The sequence below is a fragment of the Eulemur rufifrons genome, chromosome 23, assembly GCF_041146395.1.
Source record: "Eulemur rufifrons isolate Redbay chromosome 23, OSU_ERuf_1, whole genome shotgun sequence".
NCBI lineage: Eukaryota > Metazoa > Chordata > Mammalia > Primates > Lemuridae > Eulemur > Eulemur rufifrons.
In genome coordinates, this window is record NC_091005.1 from 15,289,967 (window position 1) to 15,309,020 (window position 19,054).

Consider the following 19,054-nt stretch of genomic DNA (forward strand, 5'->3'; position numbering starts at 1 on the left):
GGGGAAGAAGGATGTTCTGAGAAGTCCTTCCGGGTTACCCCACCCTAGGGTATGAGCAGCTAGAGGGAATGAAAGTCACACTACTTTAAAATGCAAGAATCAGCTTCAAAAAATACCCAATAGATGATCCCCTGTATTTAAAATTCTGAAAAATGCAAACTAATCTAAGTAGATGGGTGGTTGCCCGGGGTAAGATGGCCTGCACCACGATAGAGGAAACTTTGGGGGGGGGGGCGTGACAGAAATGCTGTATCTTGATTGGGGTGATGATTTCATGGCCTAAAATCTAAACCCATGGAATTTTACAAATTAAATGGATGCAGTTTACTATATATACATTAATACCTCAATAATTAGATTTTTAAAAATACAAGTACTCTCTCATAGCAAACATTGCTGGCTGCCCTCCCAATCGGCCTTCCCCATTTCTAGGCTCCCAGATTCTTGGGTCACAGGCAGATCCTGATTAGTCCACATCAGTTAAGTTTGATCATCCCACCCCCCTTGCCAGTGATTGGCTTACAGGTAGGCATGTGACCCCCATTCTGGCCAATGAGATGTGAGGGGAGGGCTGCAGAGGGTACTTCTAGGAAGTACCTTGACTTAAGAGGGACCCTTTCTGCAGTTGGACATGGTTGCATCTGGATGTGATGCCTGGAACCGCTGCAGCCATCTTGCCACTAACAGAACCAAGAGAACTGCAGAGAAGCAGAGCTGGAGCCAAGCCTACCCTTGACCTTTCTATTAGGAGCTTCTCACAGTGGTAAACTGTGGCCCACCAGACAAATATGGCCCAGGGATTGTTCATAAAGTTTTATTGGCACATGGCCACACCCGCTCATTTATATATCATCTGTGGCTGCTTTGACTTGAGGAGCTGTGGCAGAGACTGGATGGCCCACAAACCCTAGAACATTTACCTTAATCTGTGTTTTTACAGAAAAAGTCTGCCAGCCCTGGTTTAAGCCCCCTCGAGTCTACAGTGGCTACTCTTGGTGCCTCTCTCAGGTGCTCTGTGACCAGGCTGGTGCTATCCCTCAGGGGCTGGGAGGGCTCACAGAAATGCCAGGCTAGAGCTGCCCCACTGGGGAAGTCCTGCTGGTCTCCTCCCTGCCCAGAGAGGGGCACCCTGCATCCAATGACTGATTGACATGGGGGTACAACAGACCACCCCCTTGCCTCAAGGTGGGACCCCTCTGTGGTACAACCCACACTCCACAGTCCCCATGAAATTAGGCCAAGGCTCGGCTCCAGCTGAGATGGCACCCCTGCCTACCTCCCTCCCCACCCTTTCCTGCCCTCTCTTCCCTTCCCTCGAGAGTTCTCTCTCAGTAGGTCACATTCACTGTCACAGGCTGTGCTTCTAGGGCACCGGACCTCAGGCAGCTTCCCAACCAATACACCGTGTGCCACCGTCATTCTTGGTTCAAGAACTGATTGCTAGAGGTGTTTGGCATGCATATGTGTATGTGTGTGTGTATGTATTTATGTACAGATTAATGTGTATGTGTATATATAGTATGTATACATTATGTTATATACAATATATGCATATCTATGTAAGTTACCTATGTAAACCATATATGTGTACATTATATATTTATAATCTTAACAGATTTTGCCTTTAGATGCCTTTAGGTGGGGCATGGACCCTCCTGTTCTCCAGCCTTCAGTTCCTACTGTCTTAAGCTGGGTTCTCACACAGTTGCAATCCCTGTTGGTTCCCGAAGGCACTTAAGCTCTCCAGCTCTGTCTTAGGTGTAGTTTGTGGCTTCCTCTTTCCTTCGGTGACACGCAGGAAAAGCCCTACCTGATCTCTTTGGTCAGCCCACGTGCTGGGAGCAGGGGAGAGCTTTAAAGCCACCACCTATCCCGATCCCTGAAAGGATGCTCGTGCATGGGACAGGGGACACAGGGCCCTTCCCACACAGCGGTTAACCAGCACCCCGGCACTTACCTCTGCCATCTCGATTTTCCCATCTGAGTTCTTATCGTACTTCTGCATGAACTCCTTCATCTTCTCCCCAAAGTTGTCACTCTTTGACATCTGTGGAAAGGCAAAGGGGGCTGATTTTGCTGCTGCTGTGTCCCACGTGATTCATGATCTCAGGGCAGCAGTTTCAGAAATCATCCTGCGTGCTGGGTAAGTGGGCACAAAACCAGGTTGTGCCAATGCTCTGGGTGATCAGGGCTGCGTCTTTTTCCTTTTCAAGATCCTTCCAAATGGAGTCATCTCTTCTTGGAGGCTCAGTCACATCGTTTTCAAAGGGGGACAGGACATGTGGGTATGCTCTGTACCACGTAATTAAATATGCCCTCTGCCTTTGAGATGGATTAAACCACAACTCATCAGAAGGGTTTGGACTTACTCCCACCACTCCGATGCAAGAACTGAGGCCCCAAATTTTACTAAGGCAGCTTGTAATGGAACCCAACTTAATCCACTGCCCCCCAATAGGTTCTAAGCACCCCACCACAGCAAGGTAGATTGCTCATTTTCTTCTTTATAGACTAACTGGCAATTCCACTATATATATATATATATATATATATATATATATATATATATCTGATTTTGTGCGCGGAGGAATATGAGAAGAAAGTCATCACATAGCTGAGTGGTAATTTAAATAGTCCATTCAATTCTTCTGACTACTGGGAAGCAAAGGACTTACAAAGTTCCTTTAGCCCACTGCTGCCTATTTCAGATACATGACTCTTAAAGTTTTCAACCCTTTCTCTGGTTTGAGATGCTGCTGATTATTTGTGTTAAGGAACTTTTCGTTTTCCCTAATGGATAATGAAGTCACCTTTCGGGGCTGGTGCCTCACCTGTACTCGCGTGCTGTCTTCCAGGGTGGCTGTGTGTTTCCTAGGATTGGGCCATGGGAAATTCTATTCACTCTGGGAGTCTTTTCTGAATTCTTTCTATTGCTTATTTACCATTGGAACTGGTATCAATTTGCCAGCATTTATTTGTTTATCAATATTTTTCTTTATTTATATTTATAAGTGTATATGGTCTGATCTCAGGCACTTATCACAAAGGTGGTCATCCTAGTTAAGTTTTACAGTGGTCCCCAGAAGGTTAGTAGCCCGTCTATTTCACACAGCAATGCAGCCCAAGATGACTTCTCTCGAGGTCACCCAGTACGTATGGCCAGAACTTGAACTCCTGGCTCCTGCGTCTAAGGTCAATATTCTGTCTACCATATAACAGCTGCTCTGAGAACCAATTCTGGCCGATGTTGGTTGGGATAATTGTTGACAGACTCGAAAATCACCCCAATGCCATCTGAGGAAGGGAATGACTGAGAGAAGCATTTTAGATTTGAAGCACTTCATAAAATCACATTCCTCCGCCAAGCCTGTGATCCTAGAATCAGCTCTGAAGCCTGTGCTTTCTGTTATCTGGGCTTCGTTATCCTAGTGGTACGGGCTGACAGGGGAGCTGTTGATAAACAAATCCAGGGATCACCTCCAACCCTCTTAAGCCCAAAGCTTTGACCTCCTCCTCATTGGGGCGCGCTGCCGAGCTTTGAACCAGCGAGCTCACCGGTGGATTTGTGACTCATCTCCTGAACTGCTCCCTGAAGAGCTGCAATAAGCTATGGATTGGCCAACAGACACGCAGCAGGGGAGAGAGGAGAGACCCCCAAAGGACCTGGGGGAGCTGGTGGGAAGGGGTGGGTTTCACTTCATATATTCTAGAACCACACATGGGGACCACAACAGACCAGCTCCAATCACCTTAGCTTTTCGATATTTCGAACACCTCCCCCAAAAGGCTCCAGCAAATTCAGTAGCGCCAGGTTGGAACCAGAGGAAACAACATTCTTGTCATTAAGGGGTTGGGACGTGATCTGGAGTCACTTCAGGCAGGCTCAGAAGGTCGTGACGCCTCCGCAAATGAGGCCAGCCAGTGCCATCTGGTTCAGATACTGGCTCAGAGCATGCCTCGATTTTTCTCTGGGTCCTCACTGTGGATTCAAGTCTTTGTTATTCTAGAACAGTGGTTCTTTACTGAGGATAAGTCTGTCCACACCCTCCACACAGGGGACATTTGGCAATGCCTGGAGATGTTTTTGATTATCACAACTTGTAGGCGAGTCTACTGGCCTCTCATGGGTAGATCCAGGGATGCTGCTAAACATCCTAAGTGCACAGGACAGTCCCCCCCCCCCCCCCCCACCAACAATGAATTTTTCGGTCCCAAATGTCAATAGTGCTGAAGCTGAGAAACTCTGGTCTGGTATAAAGGCACTTGGAACCTCCTAGGCATCCATCCAATCTGGAGTCACCACACTTCTCATCTGAGGGAGGCTATGCACTCTGTCCCCAGGGAAAAAATACTATTTACACATGCGTGCACAGACACAAGGCTTGGCAGTTTGGGGACGGTTCATCAATCCCTGGTCCCCATTCATGAACACCAGACCCAAAGCATATTAGGATAAGGTACTCTTAGGGATTATTTTAATTTTTACAAATAATAGAAAAATGTTAAGTATCAAGACCAGTGCTATAAGGGCTGCTTGTGGGATGCACAACTTGGGACAGACAGTGCTCAAAGCCATAGGTCAAAGTGACCTCCCAGAAAATCCCCCAGAATGGGAAAGGGGCTGGGCTTACCATGCCAGAGCCTTTTCTTGCCTTCTCCAGCTCTTGGAAAAAGTTTTCGAGTTCTTTACCTTCAATGTACCCATTTCCTGTAAAGACAGAGAAAAAAATCATTTAATTTCAGAGCTAAATAGGACTAATGGGGGTGGGGTGGGGACATCAAAGGCTTCATGGAGAACGTCTTCTCCCCACTGGTCCACAAGCAGGCATCTAGGCCAGCAGTGTTAGGGCCGTGGGTCCTGCCCTCGGGGCGCCTGTGCCCACAGAGATCCCCGATGAACAACAGCGTGTCCCTGGGATTTGCACTTGACAGCTAGGGAATGCCAGGAGCGACGGGCAGAGGTGAGCAGAAGCCGGCGTCTGCAGCACCTGTTGGTCACCGCCTGGACAAGCGCTAGGTGCCGCAGGTGTGGCAGGAAGTGAGTCAGCAGCATTGAGGGTCATCTGCAGGTGGCAGGTCCCAGGCAGAGGCAGAACTGAGGTCCCTGGCATTCAGGAGGTGTAGCGGGTTCCCCCAGGATCCGTGTCCACCTGGAACCTCAGAATGTGACTGTATTTGGAAATAGGGTCTTTGCAGATTTCATTAGTTAAGATGAGGTCATTCTGGATTGCAGCGGGCCCTAAATCCAATGGCTGGTGGCCTCGTAAGAAGGCCATGTGAAGACACAGAGACACCCAGATGAGGGCCCTGTGAAGATGGAGCAGAAATTGGAGTGACGTGTGTACAAGCCAAGGGATACTGCAGGTGGCCGGCAGCCACTAGAAGCTAGCAGAGAGACATGACAGATTCTCCCTCAGAGCCTCTCACAGGAACCAACCCTGCCAACACCTTGATTTCACACTTCCAGCCTCCAGAAGTGTGAGAGAATAAATTCGTGTTAAGTCACCCAGTTTGCGGTACTTTGCTGCAGCCGTCCTGGGAAATGAAAACAGAAGGGCCCAGAGAAAAGAGAACCGCAGGGCGTCTGTCATGGGATGACCTCTGCCCAGACTTGGTCACAAGAATCCAGGATGGAAGGGGCAGCCCATACCTAGTGACGAAGGGAGGGGACTTTGAGGTCTGTGCCTGCAGATTCCAACGCGGGTTCTGCTCTACTTACCAATGGTGTGACTTTGGGACACTTATTTGACCCATCGCATCTGTAAAATGGGTTATTATAATTACATGGGATTTTGTATCTAAAGCCACACAGTCCATTATGAGTGCGTCACCGATGTTGTTATTGTTTGAGTTCAGTTACCAGGACCCTTGCATGAAGTGGGAATGAATTTGAGAAAAAAGTGAAATGGTTAGAACCAGCTCCCAAGGCCAAAGCCTGACTTGCAAGATCACGTAAGTAGTGACAGGTCCTTTAGGTTCTCACGCCTTGAGGCCCGATGGCCTAGAGTCCAGGGCTGAGCTGAGTCCGTGGCCAAGGTCGCTGGTCTGTGTGGTGACGAGGAGGAGGCATTTGTCGGGGGGAATCAGACGTGGCTACGGCTGTGCTTCCCAGACTTCGCTGTGTACTGGAATCCCCTGGGGATCTTTCAAAAATGTGACTCTCTGGCTCTGACCTCTAGACATCCTGATGCGGTGGCTTTGGGGTTGAACTAAGCATTATGACTTTTTTTTTTTAAAGCTCCCCAGGTGATTTCCACGGACAGCAAAGTTTGGAAACCATTGGCCTAAAGTCAAGTTCCAAATTTGATCTAAAGCTGCTGAGCAACATTCCCATAGAGGAGATTCAACATGAACGGGAAGAGGGCTGGGAGCTTTCTTCAAGGGCAAATGGAATCGCAAATGGAAAAAGAAAATAAAATAGGAGCAGTGACCCTGGCCTCTGGGGCATGGAGGTGGGAGGTTTTACCCAGCCTTTCCTTCTAGTGCCCCGCCCCTCCCTAGAATCTGAATTCCGAATAAATATACTTAGAGGCACCGACTAGTGGAGAAGATGCCACAGTAAATATGGTATGGTGAAAACCGCATGAGATACATGATATATTTTTGTCTGCAGGGAAGAGGTGTGATTGTAATGGTGAGAGAGTGAAACTTGAGTTCCCTTTTAGCCTGGGATGGGGTGGTCATCTTTCTTCTAGATTGTTCTGCATAGCTTCTTGGAAGAGCTGGAATTTCGGGAGCTTGTGGTGCCCGTGAGGCCTGCTGGAGTGGGGTTGCAAGGCGGAGGGAGAGGGGCTTTCTAGGCAAACAGGGAGAGCTCTGAGTTGGAGGAACGAGTAATTTTTCTCTCCCTTGTCACTCTCTGGATTAGGGTTAGTTAGGGTTAGGGCTCTTCTCCCGTTGCTTAGGTGCAGTTTCTTCTTGACCAAGAAGGCAAAGTTCTGTTCTTCTCCTCAGAGCCTTTGTAGAGTCAGACAGGGAGGCGGAAAGCTGGGTCCACCTGCGGCTTCCAGAAGCCCGAGGCCAGACTAGGAGGTGGGGAGCGCGGAGCCGGCACTGCGCATGTGCATCATGGCGCAACGAGGCAGAAGCCAGGGCCGGGCACACGTGAGTCAGTGTGTGTCTGTTTCGTGAGGGCATTAGGAGGTGGCCGAAAGGAACTCGGGGGTGGGATCGGGGGCAGCTTCCACTGATCTCTGAACAGTGCCCCTCGCCACCATCCCTCTGTCGGGCTCCTGCTTGGCGCGAGTCCTTGGCGCTCTGCAAAAGTGCCGGCCCCAGAGAGCCTCAGAAATGCCGGTGGAAATTACCCTCGCGGCTGGGGCTGGAGCCTCCTGCCCGGGGTGGGAACACCTCGGCCCCGGGCTGGTTTCTTTAGGCTGGACAGATTTCGGGGAGCAGAGGGAGGCCAGAGCAGGCAAGGCCAGCCCCGAGCTAGCTCGCCCCCCGCCCCCAGCAATCGGAACTGAAAGCAGAAGAGTGGAAAAGCATAGACCCGTAGGGGCTGCCTTTTCTTTGGTGTTTTTCTGGGACTTAGAAAGAATAAGTATTTATTTTTACTCTATCATGTTCTGGAAAGGTTTGAAGGAGGGTTAATAACTTCAAGAAACTCAGACAGTCAGTGCCTCTCCCAGCGGGAAAGTTCTGGAGGTCAGTGACTCCTGTATTGATGGAATGTCTTTAACTTTTCAAAGCACGTTTGCCCTCTTTCTTTGCTTTGGCTGATGATTTGAGCCCTCGCTCTGGGTACGGCCTGTGTGGGTTGTTGGGGTGGGGGCTGGTGATGCCCAGGATGTGGCCCCTGCCTTCCAAGTGGTCACAGGCCTTCCAGAGACCCAGCTCACGACATGGCAGAGTAGAACCCTTTCCTGGTCACAGAAGAAACTGAGGCACAGAGAAGGTAAGCAACTTGCTCAGGGTCACACAGCGAGGCAGGAGTAAAACTGGAGTGTCCTAATTCCTGCTCCAGGCTTCATTCTTTCATTCACTCATTCACTGAAGCCTGGCTGAGCAGCCATTTGCTGTGGGCTGTGTGTGAGGCTGGGGGGACCAAGGCCAGCTAGACAAGGTGCTGCCCTCATGGGGCTTACGTTCTAATGGGTAGTGGAGGGAGGGCCAGGCAGTGAGGAAATGGATTGGAACAAGGTATTTCCAGAGAGTGCTGAGGGCAATGAAGGAATGATGATGTAACAGAATCAGAGAAAGAGAGGAGTCAAAGTAGGGCCAGGTGAGGGGGCTGGGAGCTGGGACGGTGGCACTGCAGAACTCAGCCCCTCCCCGAGGCAGGCTTGAGTAGCGCCGGCAGCAGGAGGGGCCAACGCTGGACCAGCCCTTCTTGCCATGTTGGGGATCCCCCACCCCTCCTGTGCACCCCAACAGAGGGACAGAACTGTGGTTCCACCCAACAAGCCTTTATTTTTTGAATGGAGCAACAGTTCCACGCTTTGCCCAGTGCTCAGGGACCTATAACCAAGTGTTAGACACGGGCCTGTTCCCCAGGAGCATTTAGTGGTCAGCTGGGGTGAGGCAGCCAGGCAGGCAGAGAAGGCAGAGGGTGAGGAGCAAAGAGTAGACAGGAGGCAGGGCCGTGGGGCCCAGAGGGGACCTCCTCGCCACTGGGGGGAAATGGCCCGCGCTGCTTTGGCTTCCCTCAAAGCAACTCCCCATCCATCTCAGTATCATGGGGGGCTGCAGCAGAGGGTGGGTCGCTGACATCCTTCCAGGGAGGGCATTGGCACTGGACAGATGGTCTCTTTTTCTATGACCCTCTTAGTAATAAGAGCAGTGCAGTGACTGGCCACCAAGCAAGTCTCATGCGGATAGGCATTGATAAGGATGTGGTTACCATAGTAACCATCACTCTTAATCTCTTCATCAAACCACATCCTGAGAATATTAGGGAAAGGGGACAAAGGGAGTGCCAGGGACCCTGCATCCTTCCTTAGTCTGCTCTTGCTGCCGTTCCTCACCACTGCTGTGCCTCAGTTTCCCCCAACTGAAAGTGAGACGATGCTTCTTTACCATCAGTCTGCTCAAGACCCTTGGAAGGCCTGGCTGAAGGATGCTCCAGCCCACAATGGAAAGAGACCTGCTTGTTTCTCCCTGCAGCTTTTATGTGCAGATTTTCTAATAGTTGAACAGGTAAGAGGTATAGTTCTCCCACCAGCCCTATAACTGTCCCTGTGATGTTGTGCAAGTCAATCTCTCTGAGCCTCAGTTTCTTTATCTCTAAGATGGGCATAACTGTTTCTGCCCTCTCTACTTTATAGAGTTATTGTGAGAGCCATACAAGGTAACATTATGAAAGTAAATCTCACATTTGCAAAATGTGAAAATGCAAAATCTCACATACATAGCAGGCGTCATTTTTATACTCTCTCCTCCTAAGGTCCGTGAATCAATTCACAGGTGTAAACCCTTCAGCCCAAAGAGTCCCAGCCCCGCTTCTTCCTTTAGAGAAAACTGGTTCTCAGCCCAGGCTGTGTATTAGAATCACCTGGGAAGATTTTAAAACAATACTGTTGCCCGGGGCCCAGCCCCAGAGTTTCTGATTTAGTTGATGGGATGTTTTTAAAGCTCTCCACGGGGTTCCGATGTGCAGTCAACGTAGGAACTGCTTTAGAGCAGCGTGCCGAGAACTATAAGGTACGTAAGGATTACCTGGGCGTCTCATTAAAGTGAGGATTCTGATACAGTAGGTTTTGAGTGTAAGGACTTGCTGTTCAGAGTGTGGTCTGTGGACAGGTAGCGTGGGAATTACCTGGGAACTTGTTAGGAATGCAGAATCCCAGGCCCCACCCCGGACCTACTGAATCTGACTCTCTGGGGGCGGCGCCCAGTGATCTGTTTGTCACACACTGTCTTGGTGATTCTTCAACATGCTAAAATCTGAGAAGCATTGGCTCAGAGGTTCTCAACTTGTGGTCTGGACCAGTGGCGGCATCAGTGTCACTGGGAGCTTGTTGGAAATGCAAATTCTTGGGCCCCACCCAGGGACTACTGGATACCAGTCTCTGCAGTGGAGCCCAGAGGTCTGCGTTTTAACCAGCCCTCCAGTATGCTCAAGTTTGAGAACCACTGATGTCGTGTCAGTCCCTTCCAGCACACCAGTCTGTGCCGCACTCCACCAGGTCAGAGATGTCAAAGGAGTGGAGTTTTTCAGTTTCTGCACTTTCTCGTGAAGCCGCACGAGAAAGCGTCCACCAGGCCAGGCCACTTGTCTGTCTGTCTAGAGTTCAGATTTCTTGAAAAGCAAATCGCCTTCTAGCCTCCAGCCTGAGCACCCTCCGGGACGGTCAAATTCCACGCTTTGGGGCAAGAAATTGGCTTCCCCGGGCTCTGCCCCAGTATTAATATTACTTTGCACGGTGCACACCACTTACAAAGAGCTTTCCCCTTCCCACCTCATCTTCACGGCTCTGCCGGGTCTATAGTTACCAACCCCATGTTAGCAGGGAGGAGTTTGAGGGGGCAGGAGATTCAGCCACACCACTCACCACTAACAGAAGTCCTGGACTAGCCTGGTTTCCTTCTGTCATCCCGGGGACAACCTCTGTGCAGATCTGTATTTTTTCTTGGTCTCTCTCTCTATATATCTCTTTCTCTCTCTCTCTCTCTCTCTCTCTCTCTCACACACACACACACACACACACACACACATTCTTGAAGTGGCTCCTGGAAAAGAAGAGTAAGCCCCAAAGCAAACAGCTAGCCGATGAATGTTTGGACACTTGAATTGCAATCTGTGTTTCCGAGCTGTGCTGCTTTGGAACAGTGGCTCCGGAGCTGGGCTGGGTCCCCTGAACCTGTGGACATCTGGCAGCCTAACGCTGGGCTGAGTCCCAGGCACAGGGGAGGCCAGAAGGACGGGGCAGATTGGGCGGGAGGGGAGACAGCAGAGAGCCAGAGAGGAGCGGGGGAGGCCGAAGCCAGATGCCCCAGACGGGACTGGCCTGGGGAAGGAGGGCTTCGAAGCAATCAGCAATGGCAGGAGAGCCACTGTTCTTGAAGAGCCTTCTGCTGCTCTATTAATTCCAGCTCCCTCGGTATTGGAATAGATTTCCCTGAGGGGTCTCCTGAGCCCTGGAAACCTCCCCCAGGGGCTCAGCTAGTAGAACCGCTAAAGTCTGGAGGGGAATAAACAAGCAGAGCGGGGCAGGGAGACATCTGGGACCCACTGGGCTGGTGGCTGCCCTGGCAGTGCGGGCGGGTGTCTTGTTTGTGAAATGTGTGCCCTGTGCCACCTCCCGGGGGAGCCTCGGCTCTGCACAGAACCAGCTGCCTCCCCGCCGCCCCGGCTGGTGCAATGACTGTCCGAGAGGCAGAGCGATGGCACGAGGTCCCTCCCAGAGGCCCCGGTGTATGGCTGGCATATCGCAAACACTCCACGACCCAAGGACACTGTTCGCAAAACAACTGGGGAGTTGGGGGTGGGTGCGGGGGCCCACTCCAGGTGGGGCAGGGGCTGCTCCTAAGGCCCTCAAATCCTGACATCATGCCACACCCAACTGAGATATGCGCAGACCCCCAGACATCCACTAGCAGGGTTAAAAGAAGGCCCTCCTCAGGCAACTTTCACCTCGGTTCCCAGCACCAGACCCTGTTGACCTTAATGGACCAAGAACCATTTGATAAATCCAATGATTATCTTATGAATAGCACAATTATGTTGCATTGTAAATGTTGTAGTATTTCTGTAAATACTTGATCTACACCATGTATTTTGTCACCCTGTTGGGTGTGGCTCCCGTTTCAGCTTTCCAAGAGCCCCCATGCAGTGTTCCAATGCCCGGGAGCCCCTCGCCCCCTGTGAGAGGTGCCACTGTTCTGTCCTTTCCCCCCAACCCCCAACTGGGGACAACAAATCAGCAGTGACCAGCGCTCTCGAAGAGCCTACCTGGGCACTCCAGTTGGGCCGGTGGTCCTCAGGGGTGTGTGGGCTTGGAGATTGCTTCTGTCAGGGCCACTGGGTTTCAGAGGAAAAGGAAAGCAGAATGGGAAGAGCCCTCTTTGGTCCTCTGTGGCCGTCCTGTCACGATTTCCAAAGTCCCTGAGTGCTGAGAACCTCAGTGGCCCACACGGATAAGGAACAGGACTCAGTCCCTTTGAGAACCCCCTGCTTCACCAGGGCCATTTGGAGGCAGGCAAAAGCCCAGAAGAGTCTAGGCAGATTCCCCCACCTACAGATGCACGTGTATTTCCTTTTGGGGGAGGGGAAGGTGTCCATAACGTTATTTTCTTCTTATGTCTTTATTGTTTTTCTGCCTACACAAGAAACACGTGCATTTGTAAAAATTTGCAAACAGTACAGAAATTAACTTAGAAAGTAAAAGAAAAGGCCCTTCAGTTTTATCTTACCCACTTTTTAGAGGGAACCACTAGTGTTGGGTTGTATTCTATATACTCTCCAGCATACACATGTCATTAACAGTAAAAATGGGCTTATGCTGTAATTGTGTTCTGCTACAGTTTTGAAAACTATCTTAATAACACATCTTGGACATTTTTCCCATGTCACCACAAAAGCTGCATGTCACTTTTATTGGTTGTATACTATTCTATTGTAGAGATGACCATAATTTCTTTTTCTGGTCCCTAGTGAAGCACATTTCCCTCCCCCTCAAACTTTCAGAATTCCAAGGAATAATAGACCCTCTCGTTCAGATAACTTTTTGTACATGTTGTATGTCCATGTAGGCTAGCATGCCTGTGTAGGCTGGATTCTTGGAAGTGAGTGCGTCTTTCTACTTGGTCTTAGGAATCTCTGCTTACCTCGGGGAGAAAACCTATCTCGTCCCTGCACTCTCAGTTGCTGCTAAGGGGGTAGCAAAAGCAAAGGCATGTCTCTTCTAAGCCGCAACTTTGCTCCTCCCGAGATTGTCAGTAGAATAGGAGCCTGGTGGCTTGTCTGGTCAGGAGCATGAAGAGAGGGCAGTGTGAACTCTGAGCTGGGCATTGCTCAGCCACCCGGATCTGCCAGAGTGAGAATGTTCCTGATAAAGTGACCAGGAAGCCACAGAGCAATGGGCTCGGACATGGAAGGCCACATCAGGATCACTCAGAGGGTGGAGGTGACATGTAGAAGAGCCCCAGACCCCACCAGGGCTATAGGGTGGGCTTAGCTGTCATCTTCCCTACCTCTGCCTTCGAGAGACAACACCTGAACCCTCCGGGATACATGGCCTTGGCTGGCCACTGAGGGAGAGTCGGTGGAGTCGTACTGGGGACTAGCAGACTGGATTCTTGCCCGCCCCTCCCTGCCGTGCTGTGTGATCTTGTGAAAAGAATCTGCCTCTTTGAGTCCCAATTTCTCCCTCTCCAAACACTTGCTCTTTCCTTTCTCCACCACAAGGCTAATGAGAATTTTGAAAATAATCTGACTCTTTGGGCAGAGGCACCAGCATCACGTCTCCTCCTCCTCCTGCTTTGGAGTGGGCCGAGTGACGGTTCAGAGCCCCCTGCCCCCCTCTCCTCAGGATCCAGCTTTCTCTCAACAAGTCTCCTTGTCTTTGTTTTCTACGGGAGTCTAGAAGGGGGTGGGCAGGTGGCGCCCGCTCCCTGGTGGCTGTGATTAATTGGTCTCTAGCGCGCTTTCTCCGGGGGCCTGGTGAGCTGCAAAGGCGAGTTCTCCCAGAAGTCTTTAAGCTCGGGAGCAGCAGGGGACTCTCGGAGTTGGGAAGCAACCCCAGGTTGAAAACAGAAGCCGGAGTTGGTAGGAGAGAGGCCCAGATAGGGCCGAGAGCAGCTCAGGTGGCGAGGCGTTGGGCTCACCTGCAGGCGTTGGGTGCCCAGGAGGGGAGGGCTAGGGAATGAGGATGGTCAGGAGCGAAGGTGCGGAGCAAGGCGGCCCGAAGCCAAATTCTGGATCCTTGAGTGGAATTCCAGTTTGGCTGTATAAGGATTTTCCCCAATCGCCTCTCTTCCGTCTCTGGCGTTTAATCCATGGTCCCTCCTTGAGATGTCCCTGAGCTGGGACCCCCAGAGGGCAATGGGAAGCCCGGTGGACAAGGATGCAAAAAGCAAGCACCAAGCTGCCCCTTCGCACAGGAGCAGGTGTTAGGTGGGCACCATGGCTGTGGGGGGCTTTAAAGACTCTTGGGTCCAGTGGTAGCTTAGCTATATTCCAGCCAAGCCAAGGACCCACCTTTCCGGGATAAAAGGAACTGCCCATCAACTCACAAGGCTGGGTTCGGGGCTCTTTCTGGGTGAATGGGAGGGAGACTTATATCTATCATTGTGGGGAAAAAAAACCCTCTTGCAACCCAGGGAGGTGCCCAGAAACCGGAGTGAGGAAATAGCGCTGGCTGGGAATAGCCCTGCCACTAACTTGCTACACGACTTCGGGTAAGTCAGTCCCCGAGTCTGTTTCCTCATCTGCACAAGGGAAGTCATGGTGTGTCCAGCAGCCTCACGATGCGGGACTCAGGAAAGGTGCAATTGTGTTTAGAAAAGTACAGCATGTCGGATAAACCTAAGGATCTGCATGATTATTGAGAGCACTATTGGTTGTCCCTAGGAGCACGGGGAGAAGTAGAATAGTGGAGTCCTCTGTTTATAGCTGACTCATCTAGCAGGAGGCCAGTGGTATAACCTTGGCCGCCTGGTAACTTTCCTTGAATCATGCAAGTCTCTGGTGCAGATAAACTGGCAGGAGCATCCTTAGGGAATGTGCATGTCATCTGGAATACTAAGAGGCTGCAATCCTATTATAGCCCTTTTTACCAAGGGAGTTTTACGGCACGAGCCAGGGATTGGAAATACAACCCCTTCTTGGCTCCATTTTACAGATTTAACAACCTTCCCACCTCCTTCAATAATCCATGGACACATCACAGTCCCAACCCAGGTATTCAGATGCCCAGTCCTCTGCCCCTCCAGCTTTCTCAGTTGGCTCCAAGGAAACCAGATTTCACCATTAGTATCCCCAGTCATTAACCCCTGCCTCCCCATGGCACTCTGGGCAGAAGATCTCTGTTTAGCCACCTCCACACCGTGCCGAGGTGAGGAAGGGAGGAGGAAGAATGGAGCGAGCCACCATCTGAGACTCCATTTCCCAGCCCCCTCTCTCTCAACCCCGGGATAAACACCTGAGCCACCACCCTGCCAACGGGTCTGAGATGCCAGAGCATTTTGGATGCCCATCTTAGAACCTCAGAGAGGGGAATCAGCTCACTTTTATTTTTTGGAGTGATAGAGGAAAAGTCTAGTAATATTATAAGCCTTTAAAGGTGTGTGTGTGTGTGGGGGGTCCTCCCTTTATGCTAAAGTGAGGCCACCACAGACTCTTAGAGTGCCAATGCTGGGAGCTTCCTCCAAATGTCATTCAGTCTGGCCCTTGATTTTGGGGTGAGTCAATGTCAAGACCACACAGAGCAAAGAGTTGGTCACTGAGCCATTTAAGATTATCTCCCCGGCCCCCAGGGAGTGATCCAAAGCACCCTGAGACAGATGATCACCATGAAGGAACAGGTCCGGGGCGGGCTTTAATCCTGCCCCCGCCACACCCACTACCACTGTGGCTGGGAAGCCCACATGCCAACGGGGAATGGAAAATGGATGGAGGAGGTCCAGGAGGGTGTTCAGGGTCCCACATACTGGTCTCCACTCCCACATGCTGCTCCCCACCAGCCAGGCCGGGGAGGCCAAGGGTTTCCCTCCAGGATCCTGCAGCTTGTCCCAGTCTCCAGAATGGTGACGGGGCTAACCCGGCACTCCATAAAAGGGGAAGAAATGAGTGGGCTTCAGAGACCTGTGGCTGCAACAGCTGAAGGCAGGAGTTACCCTGAAGGGAGAGGTCGGGGGGGATGGCAGAGGGAATCTTGGGGAGCATCTCCAGCCCAGGCCTCCTCTCTGGGAAAGCGCCAACTTGCCCAGAATCAGGCTGCAAAAGCGGGTGGGCTCTGTGTCGTCTATGCCAGGGAAGAAAAGTTACTGGCACTTGTCACCAGAGGCAGCCAGATGTCTCTCAAACTCGAGACCCCCCCCACCCCAACTCCAGCAGGCTCTGCGACCAGAACACCTCGTGGGGGCAAACGTCCACCTGCCCTCATCCAGCGATGCCCCCTGCCCCTCCACCGCAGGTCCCCTGGGCGCCGATGGGCATAGAAGTTGGGAGCTTTACTGACCGTCTGCGTCAAAGTGCTTCCAGATCTCCAGGAACTGGGACGCCGTCAGCTCGGCCAGGTGCAGGTAAGGGGGCTGCTGCTGCGGGCCAGCCATGGCGAGCGGCTCGGAGACCTCTGGCAGCACCGCGCTCGCGCTCGGCGCCGGCTCTGCTCGGGCTGGGCTCTCTGCCCGCGCCACGCCGCCCTTATATACGCGCCGCGCCTGCGCCCGCGCCCGGCCGCCGGCAGGGGGCGCGCGCGCTCAGGGAATCCGGCCGGGGCGCGGCGCGGCGGGGGCGGCCGCGAGGGGCTCGGCCTGGGTCCCCGGGGGGTCACCACGTCTGCGCCCGGCCCGCTCGGCGCCCGGCCGGGGACACTAGAGCCTCTTCGGAGAAAACGGGAGAGAGGGTGTCCTCGCCTTCCCTCTGACCATCTCGAGTGCGGCCATCACCGCTTATTATTGCCAGCAGTAGCAATAATAGTATCAGTAGTAACAACTACAATGCTAATACCAAGTTGACAAATATTTAGCACTCGGACTTCGGAGCTCACGAGGTCTCTCTCATGCCTCCTCTCACCTGACCCTCCCACAGCAGGAAGAGCAGGGACCACTTTTCTGATGAGGGACTTGAGATTTAAAATGATTTAACGACTTGCCCGGCAAATAAGTGGCACAACTTAGAATTTGAACCCAGAACTCTTTCCACGCTCCGCATGGCCACTTACGGGAGCCCAGACTCGTGGAGAGGCCACGCGTTCGCCAGGCTTTAGAGGGGAGCAGCTGGAATCAGCATCCCCAGGGAGCGTTCAGGTGGGGTGGGGGAGGGGCTTGCACCGTCTGTTCAGTCTCTGTATGTCCTTCCCCGGGAGCCTCCCCCACCTCTGGGACTTGGCTCACCCTGGACATGCTCTGGGGGCTTTTAGACATATGGCCAGGGAGTGGCGGAATTAGATCGTCCTGGTCTGGGTATTAAGCTCATCCACCGCCCAACTCTGACCTAGGGATGTTCTCAGCTGGACAGAAGCAGCTACTGACAGCGCATCCTGAGGACCGCAGACAGGACTCCCCAGGCAGGGCGCTGGGCCCCCTCCCCATCCTCTCTGGTGATCTGATCCCTGGGGGGTCTGTTCTGGCCTTGCATACACCTTAACCCCAGAATGACAGCATCATCCCTCCTTTGTCCCCTTTCCACCACGGAGTGACTGAGACGTGAATCCATGCTCATTAACACGTGCTAATGAGTGTTAGCTGCGCTGCCTTCCAAGGGGAGAGCGAAAGGGAAGGAGGTGAGAACCAAAAGGAGGTCGCTGGGAGAGAGGGGGACAGTGGTCCCTTAGGGAGAGGGGTGAGTCCAGAGGGAGCCCCCAAGGGGCAGTACCAAGTGCAGGTTCCAAAATCACTTGTTTTTTGCCCAGGTCAAACGTGTTTAGAGTTACTTGTAGGAATAGACTGGGAAAGAGGAGTCATGAAAAGCTCGCTGTAGATGCCCCCTTCTGTCTTGCTGCCAAAGGAGAGTCCTGGGCTGAGAAATTCACCAGAGCCATTGGGTCTCTTGCCCTGCCTCCAGGGAGGCAGGATGGCTCAGTGGTTAAGAGCAGGCACTCTGGAATCAGGCTGCTTGGGTCTGAATCCTAGAATAAGCAGTGTGACCTTGGACAAGTTATAGAATCTGTGTGTGTGCCTCAATTGTTCTCTTCTGCAAAATGGGCATCCTTAGAATTGTTCTGAGGATTGGATGAGTTAGAGGTCCCACTGTCTTACGTGGAGCCGGTGATCAGTGGTTGGCTTGGCAAGAAATTTCTTGGTCAGTGTCGCTCTCCTGGGGTAGCTAATGGCTCCTGGAGGGGTTGACCCCAAAGTGAGGCCAAGACATGCTGTCTCCAGAACACAAGCTCTTAAGCACCGTGCAGCACAGCCTCTCAAGTGGCCAGGCTCAGCCTGTCAGCTCTGACACCTGTCATTCAGGCTCCTCGGACTTGCCTTCCGCCCCCTCCCCTGCCCCGGATCTGTGGGGTGAGAGAGCTCATCGCTGGCTCTCCCAGACACATGCCCATGGAGGACAGAAGAGCCCATGCAAGTCCCTTGGTCCTTTGTCCTCAAGTTGAGTCCTGCAGAAGCAGTCACATGTAGGAGTTCTAAGTTCCTGCCCTGGAGGCAGAGGGATATGTGTTCAAAACCCACTTGCTGTTGGGAGGCCTTGGGCAAGCTGCTTCGCCTCTTTGAACCTTAGTCAAAATCAAGGTAATAATAATACTAGTCTCACAAAGTCAGTGTAAGGACCCAAAATAACATAATCAAGGGGTTAGCTAGCAAGAACCCCGGTAAGTGCTTTAATTAAAAGGTGGGTCTCGTTTACTAACTGGATGTTAGGAGGATTTTTCTTGTTCTGAAATAGTGGAGCTTAGGCCACACCTGGAAACACAAGAGCCAGACACCTCCTATCTGTGTGGCTCGCTCAGCCTGCCCCTGCCACTGCCACTGCCAGCCAAGGCCACGGACTAGCAAAGGGGTGGCCTGGGTTGGGGAGAGAGGGAGGAGCCTTGGCTTTGTGGGTGGGGGGGTGCAGCATTTATGGCTCCCCTGAGGCCATGTCTTGCTGGGGGGACTTCCAGAAAACCCCTCCAGATGCCTGCAGTCAGGGTACGCTGGCGAGCCACTGGCGCTGCAGTGGGCGGAATTCTGGAGTTTGGGCCCCACGTGAAGAAGGACTGGAGCTTGCTTCTGACTTAGGGCTGTGTGAAGGCCTGTGGGAGCAGCCGCGACTGTCCTCTCCTGTGTCTAGAAGGAAGACAGCAGCCACCACGGTTCTATGCAGCCTTTAGAGGTTGCTGTGGCTCCTGGAAGAGGTGCGTGGAGTTCAGAGGAGGTGCCTAAGCCTAAACCTGCTGGTGTCCAAGGTGCCCTGGGTGTTTGAGGATTCTAGGACGGAGCCAAAAACTGTTCCAGGAAACCT

General features: G+C 52.2%; 1 protein-coding gene across 2 annotated transcripts in view; it reads right to left on the minus strand.

Annotated features, from left to right (window-relative positions):
* CALB2 (calbindin 2) overlaps window positions 1-16,277 on the minus strand; it is a 28,119-nt gene extending 11,842 nt beyond the window's left edge. For both annotated transcript variants that reach the window (XM_069456455.1, XM_069456454.1), the window contains exons 1-3: window positions 16,122-16,277; window positions 4,632-4,708; window positions 1,958-2,047 (exon numbers count right to left, since the gene is read on the minus strand). In XM_069456455.1, the coding sequence (XP_069312556.1) occupies window positions 1,958-2,047; window positions 4,632-4,708; window positions 16,122-16,215 (261 nt within the window). In that variant the 5' untranslated portion in view covers window positions 16,216-16,277. The remainder of the gene's footprint in view (window positions 1-1,957; window positions 2,048-4,631; window positions 4,709-16,121) is intronic.
* Between the last annotated feature and the right edge of the window lie 2,777 nt (window positions 16,278-19,054).